At 34.0% G+C, this 9441-nt stretch overlaps 1 protein-coding gene across 1 annotated transcript; it reads right to left on the reverse strand.

Annotated features, from left to right (window-relative positions):
- Positions 1-78: 78 nt before the first annotated feature.
- On the reverse strand, positions 79-3288 carry npm2a (nucleophosmin/nucleoplasmin, 2a). The gene is made up of 5 exons (XM_051903339.1): positions 2865-3288; positions 2690-2772; positions 1910-2020; positions 1728-1821; positions 79-438 (listed from the first exon to the last, which is right to left on the reverse strand). Exons 1-5 carry the CDS (start codon positions 2974-2976, stop codon positions 380-382), a joined length of 459 nt encoding a protein of 152 aa, XP_051759299.1. The 5' UTR covers positions 2977-3288; the 3' UTR covers positions 79-379.
- Positions 3289-9441: the final 6153 nt, after the last annotated feature.

Genomic DNA, 9441 nt, shown 5'->3' on the forward strand with positions numbered 1-9441 from the left:
TTGTGGCCACTGCTAAATAAATTAATTTTACAGTTAACACCATTCTGACAAGAGGGATTAATCAGTTCACACAAACTGTTGCATTGTATATTATACTTTATTTCTCACTTCAAGTCAGTTGTATCTTTATTTAACATTGTGTGTTCTAGTAGGTGTGCATATCTCAGTCTACAGATGGGGGAAAAAATACATCATATAAAATTGTGGTATTATTTACACTCATTTTATTATTTTACAAGATTGATGTTTTTCGTTAGCATTAAAACACTTGAAGTTAATACAATGTGATGCTTTAGAAACAAATTTTGACAGGGTGCATATTGCTGTCACACAGGATCCATGGTTCAAAAGTGTCAAAATAAGCTCTCATCACTGGCATTTAACCATCTTCATCCTCTTTGTTGTCCTCTTCTCCTTCAGTCATTTCAATGGGATTCACTGCAAGAAGGCAGAAATGAATATTTATCATGGTTAAGCACCATTCAAAATTGAATAGAGTGCAACAGTGTATGAAGTATTTTTTCCATTCATTTTTTCCCCACAGGGATTTTAAAAGTCTTTGTTAACGAGTTATAAACCATGAACCAAGCCAATCAGCTACAAGGTGGATTACAACAATACAAACTTTGATTTTTAGCAAAAAAGTATTTGAAAATCGGACAAGATGACAAAGGTACAAGACTGTGTAACACTTTAATGAGGGAAAGAACTACAATCCCATGAAGCATTTCAAACAGCATAATTGAATTAAAATCAATGGAGAAATATAAAACTAGTCATTTACAAATGTTGACTATATATGTAAAAACAATATATTTTAAGTTTACTGCAAAATATGCCTATATGCGCAAACATTTAAGTATTTTGGACAGAGATCGATTACATTCACAGTGATTCATGGGAGTGGGCGGAGCCAAATAACTATCTGTTGCTTTTTCGACTATCTGATTGGTGTAATTTTCTGTACAGCAGGATGGGTAATGTAGTTTTTCACCAAGAATTCGCTGTTAAACATGATTATTTAAAAAATAAACTGAAATAATGCAGAAGCAAATACCATAGAGTAACCTCATAGCTGACAGTAAGTCTATCTTTAAAGGTTTATAAGTTAACGTTCAAAATCAATTTTTACTAAGAAAAAGAAAAAGTTTTACTTACAGAACTCCACTGTTAAACTCTATTGGGAATGCCTATGAATAATTTAGTGAATTTAAATTGATATAAAGAGCATGCAGAATTGTAATTCAAATTTGAATTTAAGAATTATTTAAAAATTCTCATCTTTTTAAATATTACAGTACCAGTAATCATTTTCATATATGTGGAGCATTATGGAAAAATACAATATCATCCATTTCACCAATAAATTTAAGGTCAATATTTTTATAACAATTTTTATAAAGTTATCTGAAAATTGATTGAGAAGGATATTTTGTAGTGCTGTATGGCAACATTACAATTTTGTATTGTTTTAAATTAAAATAAGTCAATCAATTTTTTATTAAAATTTAATTATTTCAGTTTTGTATCTCCTTATGTGTGACCATGTTGAATTTCTTTGAATTGCAATTCAGTGCAATCTTTGTCAATCCAATTCAAATTTCCATTCAACCACCTACGTTTTCACACTTGTGAATTGACAGGGAGCTAACTCTAAAACAGTGAGTTTTTCCCAACTTTGGAGAACATAGAAAATAGAATACAAGTATTCTAATGCAAACTCTTACATGTGATATGCTGAGCAGAGATGAACACAGGTCCTTTACCAGAGCACAGTTTAAATGTGACAGGTGGTATAAGCTCCAAACTAGGAAAACTGATCTGTAACATATGACAAAATAATCACTCATGTACATTTATGATTAGCAGTTTAAGTCTTTCAAACTATCAGCCACAACAATAAATTCACCATTGGCATGCAGTGGCGGAGGGTGGCAATTGGCAATGGTTTGGAAGCTCCGACACTATCACAGACGGCCACAATATGCATCTCATCTCCTGCCTCCTCACTAAGACATATCTGTGAAAACAGAAATCAGTCCATTTCAGAGTAATAAAAACCTGTGGATTTGTGTGTAGGTTATCAGGCCCACTCATACACTTTATCAAGACCTTTTTAATATTTCATCCAAAAATTCAAGTCATTATTTACTCACCCTCATGTACCAAAGTGTAAATGACCCGTAAACACAAAAGGTAAATTGTATGTTTTATAATGGAAATGAAAGTGAACGTGGACTGGTACTCAAGCCACAAAATGACAAAAAACATCATAAAAAATTTTAAACTTCAACAAAGTAGTTACAGGCCCTGGTGCATTACAGTTCCTTAAGTTTGGCAAGTTAAAAATAAAATAAAATAATTTGTTTAAATACATACATACATGCACAAATATATAAACAAACAAACATGGCTTCATTTGTGTTTGTGTTCATGAGCAATGTTCGATCCACGGATGAAAAGATTTGACTGAGAAGAATGATTCAATGAATCGGACTTGCTCAATGATCCAGTCACAAAGATTATCAGCTCACTGGAGGAAGAGCTGTATAACATATGCCACGGAAAAAGAAAGTCAATACGAGTTTGTAACAACATGAGGGTGAGTAAATGTTGACAATTTTCATGTTTGGGGTGAACATATGAGGCCTAAAACTGGGTTTGTGATAAGAACTGATAGATTTGTTACCGTTTTGATGAAAAACTGATTCTCCAGAAGATCATTTTCCGCTTGAAAGACAGCTGTGGTCTTAGAGTCACTGAGTACACAACCTTTCGGGAAAGAAACAGCAAGTAAAAGCAGGTAGCCTAAAACACTGTAGGCAATCGAAATGGCTCGTCATACAGGAGGGAATTTATCTTACCCCAGTGAACACAGGCTCTGTCAGACACAGATGATGAGCTGGATAATTCAGACAGACTGATTGAAGCTACGGAGTCATTTTCGACAAAGCAGTTTGTCATTTCAACCAGCATAAATGCTATTCAGGTGAAACGGCGTGGGGAGAAAGTCTGTCTGCACCCTTTCTTCGCCTGAACAATTCAGCACGGCCCCAATCGTAAATGTTTGTTTACAAATGGGCGGACTTTCTTGAGAATATAATCCAAAATGTACAATCAAGATCAATATTTTAGTTAATATACCCTGGCCCAAGGATTAAACAACTATATATTTAATATGAACAGTGCTATTCACATCGACGCACACTTGTAAACAGCAAGAAAAACACTGCACGCAGATCACTGGTAAATTGAATCTGTTGGTGATGAACTTCAGGTGTTTTTGCCTAAGCGTGTGAGACGCTTCAACAGACACCAGAGGGCGCTCGATGACTTCTTATCAAGTTTGTTGCCTGAGGATGTTGTTAAAAATGTTTATCCTACTGCGTGTTGTTAGTTATTTCTTAAATACAACTTTTTATTAACTTAAGGTTTTATTAACTTAACTTAATTCTGAAGTCTCAGAATTAAAGAAATTAATGGATTAATCAATGGGGCAACAGTTTATTTGTTTAGCCTAAACATTTTACATAAATTTTGCCTTAAACAACATGTTGGGAGTCATAACCTGTATCGATTAAATTTAATCAAGTATAAGCACATGCATATAAAAAAAGCTAAATGTCTGTTTAAAATGTATGATTTTATTTTTATAAACCGAATTATGACAGAAAAACTACTAATTACATTTTTACCTACCCCCCAGTCCCCCTCCCCCAGTAGTATCTCTCTCCTCTGTCTGTATGTAGGTTTTTCGCTTTTGTATCTTTATAGTTTTGGTCACAGGGGAAAATCATTGAGATCACAGCCATACTGTGGAATTTATAAACATGTATAAGTCCTGGGGTCAGAGGGTGTGATTCCCACAGAGAGATTATCACTCTATGATAATAATGTACATTTCTGTTTCTCATGTCAATATCTTATGCTCTGCCAAACAACAGTTTTTCTTTCACATTTTGTCTTTTTGTCTAAGGCAGGTAAATGCTCCTTGCTTTTCCACAGTCACTTACTAGATCTTGATTTTTATTATATTATATTATATTTGGTCCTTGCATTTGTCTTAATGGCCTTCCAAGAGTTTATTACATGTCGAAGTTCCCTTTTTTCTTCTACTTTTCTGTTTCTGTATAATATAAATAAGAACTTTTCTATATTTTATTGTTGCATCTGGAAGTGTCACATATATAGATATAGGTCATTAAGTATATATCTTGAGTATATATCTTTTTCCTGAACATACAAGTGCCCTGTGATTACTGGAACCCTTGTTTGAGTTTCTAGTCAAAATGTATTTGATTTTTTTGTTACGCATTGTTTAGCCATAATCAGATTTACTGTAGTGTTTTGTTTTTTGAAGGAAGTCTCTTCTGCTGCTCACTAAGGCTGCATTTATTTGACCGAAATACACAAAAAAACATAATAATGTGAAATATTATTACAATTTAAAGAAACTGTTTTCTTTTGTAATATATTTTAAAATTGTATTCTATATTTTATATTGTATTCCTGTGATGCAAAGCTGAATTTTCATCAGTCATTACTCCAGTCTTCAGTGTCACATGATCCTTCAGAAATCATTCTAATATACTCATTCAGTGCTTAAGAAACATTTCTTATTATTATCAATGTTGAAAGCAGTTGTGCTGCTTAAAATTATTGTGGAAATCGTGATCCACAATTTTTTTTTTAAAATAGAAAGTTCAAAAGAACAGCATTTATTTGAAATAGAAATCTTTTTTAACATTAAAAATGATTTTACTGTGACTTTTGATCAATTTAGTGCATCCTTGCTGAATAAAATTCTTAATTTATTTTAAGAAATCTTACTGACCCCAAACTATTGAGCAATAGTTTATCTCTTTAAAATGTGTGGACACTGCCAGTGCTTTCTTCATCAGGTTTTTGCATTTGTTTTCATCTGATCAGTGAGTACTTGTGTATCATTGAAGAAGAAGAAGAAGAAGAAGAAGAAGAAAAGACTTCTGACCTTTAGTTAACCTCTTAGGATTTTCATTGTCTTATGATTTTCACATTTGACTCACTGATGTTGCAGGGTGAAATTCTTGTACACATTGTTTTGGCGGGTGAGTCCGACTGTTGGCTGTGCTGCTTATCAGATGGCTAACCAATCTATCCTGCTCTATGACATTTTTACCTCTTCTTTTCCGAGGAATTCTCCACATTCTCTCTCTGTTTTTTTTTTTAGTAAGTACAAATAGTGCATACCCACTCACTCCACACTCATCTTACCCTTGTTATCTCTGATGTTCCTGTTATCTTGGCATCGGCACCCTGCCCAGACCTGCAGTTTATTTGAGGAACACATAAATGAGCACCGCATTACTTAGAATTTTGAAGGAAATAGGAATTATGTTGCACGGATACTCTTGTGAAATGGAGTTGTTTGGGTTGATACTATTTTAAGTCAATGAAGTGAAGTATTCAGGTATTTTTAAACTTGGTAGAACATGAATAGAAATGATCACATTTATTACAGTAATTCCCTGCACCATCTAAAAACATAACATTTAATCATTAATAATCATTTATTGAATCAATAATGTAGTGGTTAAGTTTAGGGTAGGATTAAGGGATGTAGAATATGGTCATGGAGAAAAGGCATTAATATGTGCTTTATAAGTACTAATAAGTATGCTAGTACTAGTTAAGCAACTAGTTAATGGCTAGAATTGGTCCCCAAACTAAAGTGTTACCTAAAAATGTATTTTAAAGCTGCAGTCTGTAATTTTTGCCTTTTTGTTGCCATCTCTGTTTGAAACCTGCAATTGCAGTTATTTGTGGAATTATCATCTTTACGTGGGTTGTGCATCGGCACGGCTCCTCAGCACGGATGAATCTAATGTTTGCTGCCAGTCACCACACCGGTGTGGATACTGTACTTCGGAATCACAGATTCTACGTCGGAAAATGTCATCTGAACAAGTAAGTAATATGTCTGCCACTTTTGTTCTGACCAACTGAGAAAAAAAGCATTACAATAATACGCTGTCAATGATGATTAAATCTAACGATCGCTTAGCTCGGATCACGTCAAACCTTGCAAATTATTATTATTTTTATACTTTTTTCTCAAGTTGTCAATGTTAACAACATCAGCATTGCGTGACTCTGTATTTAGTGTGTATTAGCGTTACCTGTAGATTTCAATTTCAGTCCAACGTCTTTTGCTTTTGACTCCAGGTTAATCTCCAGTTTGGACCTTTCTGGATTACAATCTGCATCAAAATGATAATTAATTATTCCAGCTGCTGTGAGAAAAGGCTATAAATGATCCGCCACCTGCAGCATCCTCACATGCCATATAGCCTACTAGCTGGCACTCCTTTATGTAAACAGGTGTGACGTAATGATGTAAAGACGAATGGCTGCATTTCCCGCGGAAACCTACCAGTACCGATTTTATTATAAAACATTATTACAAGCTTACTGTTGTGAATCAGGCTAAGGTAGGGAGAGAGTTTTGAACAATAGCCGGTTATGTACTTTCTCAAAAATTGATTTTGGATAATTTTTAAACAAAAAAAGGTTCGGACTGCAGCTTTAATACTACTACTACTACTACTACTACTAATGTTTTATTTTTATTGTGACTTTTTAAAACTTTGCTTATGAAAAAACACTCAAATGTTTTTTTTCTTCTTCATACTGTACTAGTCATAAAACTAAATTTTGAACTACTTTTAACAGTTCATTATAATTCTGATAGTGCTCATATTTTCATTTAGTTAAAGCACATCTGTAACAGTTTGATTGTGACCATTGATTCCTTAGTTGAATCTTGAATTCCCTTCATTCCAGCATTTATTTGTTTTAGAGATTCTGAGCAGCTCCGTCCATCTTCAACCATGATCTGATATACCTCTTTAGGAAAATTCATCTTCCCTCCTGACATGATGCTGTTTATTATGGCTTTGAGCTGCATGGGAGGTTTGGAGATCAGTATCTCCCGAGATGATTTTTTTTTTTCTTTTTTTTTTTTTTTTTCTCTCAGTACTTAGGCCGGTCTTAGTGGAGGTCATTGACCGAGAGGAGGCACAGTGGTGGCGTTGAAGTATCGTCAAATCCCTGGTGCCAGTCTGAATACCAGTTCTGACGTTTTTCCTTGTGTAAATGCTTTAAGGATATTGTTTTGCCTTGCCCTGTATCCACATGTTTTTGTTGTCAGCTCATCTTGTGCTGTGAATGGAGGTTCTCCTTTAATTGTTTCCATCCAGTACAGCTGGAGTGATAAGGGTGTTGTTACATCCTGGGTTGTTATAATGCCGCATTCACCAAATGAACTGGTAAACACAAATACTCATGCATTCATACTCTATATCTGTCTGGTAAGCTGTATAGAACTTTATACATGGTGCAACTCAGTCATTTTTTGTTTATGTTTTGCTGAGTCATATGGATTATACTGACACCTACAATTACATTTATTAATTTAGCAGACGCTTTTACAAATGAGGAATACAAACAAGCAATTCAACTTAAGGAGACAATAAGCACGAGAAGTGCTTAAGCTTCAGACATTGTTCAGAATAGTACAAGCTAGAACAGGGATAAAGGTATTGTAAAATATGAAGGCGATTATTGTGTTTGTTTTTCCAGCAGGGTGCAGTTAAGTGCTCACAGAAGAAATGAGTTTTCAGCTGTTTTTATGAATATTGTCAGGGATTCGGCTGTCCGGATAGGGTTGGGAAGATCATTCCACCAGCAAGCAACAATGAACAAAAATGTTCTGGAAAGTGATTTTGTGCCTCTCTGTGACGATACCACAAGGGGCAGCTCACTTACCGACCACAGGCTTCTGGAGGGGATGTAGACTTGTAGGAGAGAGTGGAGGTAGGAGGGTGCAGATCAGTTTGCGATCTGTAATGTCTTGAGGTGTGACGTGGACTTTCTTGGGCTGGTTGAAGACCAGTCACGCTGCTGCATTCTGGACCATTTATAGAGATTTGATTGCATATGTTGGAAGACCAGCAAGAAGAGCATTAGAATAGTCCAGTGGTGTGGATGCAGTGCATTATAGAGCAAAAGCAAGTGTTTTGAGTTACTGATGCAATTGTAATAAAGCACTATTTGCAGTGAGAGGAAATTAACAAAATAAGTAAAGTATTATTCTGGTCATTTGATCTCGACATGTCGGCAGCTTTTATTAGGCTACTGATAACCTTTGTAAAAAATAAGTAGACTTTAGTAGTACTTATTATGGAATATACTTTAATGCAATGGTAATAGGACCCTTAATTGCATGTTATTTACAATTAAATGAAAATGTATGATAGTTTAAATATACTGTATATTAAATGCAATTAGTTAAACTTAAGTATACTTTTACATCTTTATATGTAATTCCATAATTACCTCTGTTGTCTTTAAAATTTGGTTAAAGTGTACTTCTGAATGTACTGATGTTTATGGTAAACTAAAATATACTTTAATGCCATTTCTATTGAAAATTTATGCCATGTATTTAAATATATTTTTAATTACACATTTGTACAGATGAAACTGCAATTTAGTACATTTAAAGTATAACTTTAAATGTAATAGCAAATAACACACTACAGATAAAATTATAATCAAGTACTTTACATGTGCTTAGTTAGTCAACAGCCAATAATACACAAATAAGTGTACTTCTCTAAAGCATGACAAAAGATTATTAAAACATTGATTAAAATGTACTACTTTAAAGGGGTAGTTTACCCAAAAAAAAAAAAAAAATGTAATTTATTACTCACCCTCATGTCGTTCTACACCCGTAAGACCTTCGTTCATCTTCGGAACACAAATTAAGATATTTTTGGTAAAAAATTTGGCACACAAAAAATATTCTCGTCGCTTTATAATATTAAGGTGGAACCACTGAACTTACATGAACCATTTTAAATATGTTTTTAGTAGCTTTCTGGGCACTGAAAGTGTAAACGAACTTGCTGGCATGCAGGCCTCACTGAGCCATCGGATTTCATCAAAAATATCTTAATTTGTGTTCCGAAGATGAACGAAGGTCTTATGGGTGTAGAACGACATGAGGGTGAGTAATTAATTTATTTATTTTACATTTTTGGGTGAACTAACCCTTTAAAGTAAACTTTCATTTGACATTATCACAAAGTGCACTTTAAAAAGTAAATAAACAGCCATGAAAGTTAAGTACACTTAAGTGGCCTTTTATTTCATTAACATTATTGTTAATATTATTATTGTCTGCAAGTACATTATTCACTTTACTAACTTTCTACTATCTATAAGTCCCTTTGTCAACTAACTCTCATTAAAATATTAGTAGACTGTTAGGTTAGGGTTAGGTGTTAGGGTTTGGGTTAGTAGAATAACTTAACATAGGTTAGATGTAGTTGCAAAGTCATTTATAGTCAGTAGAATGTCTTTTGGGGAGCATCAACATAAAGTGTTAGCAGATAC

Source organism: Ctenopharyngodon idella, chromosome 8 (genome assembly GCF_019924925.1).
Source record: "Ctenopharyngodon idella isolate HZGC_01 chromosome 8, HZGC01, whole genome shotgun sequence".
In the NCBI taxonomy this organism is placed as follows: domain Eukaryota; kingdom Metazoa; phylum Chordata; class Actinopteri; order Cypriniformes; family Xenocyprididae; genus Ctenopharyngodon; species Ctenopharyngodon idella.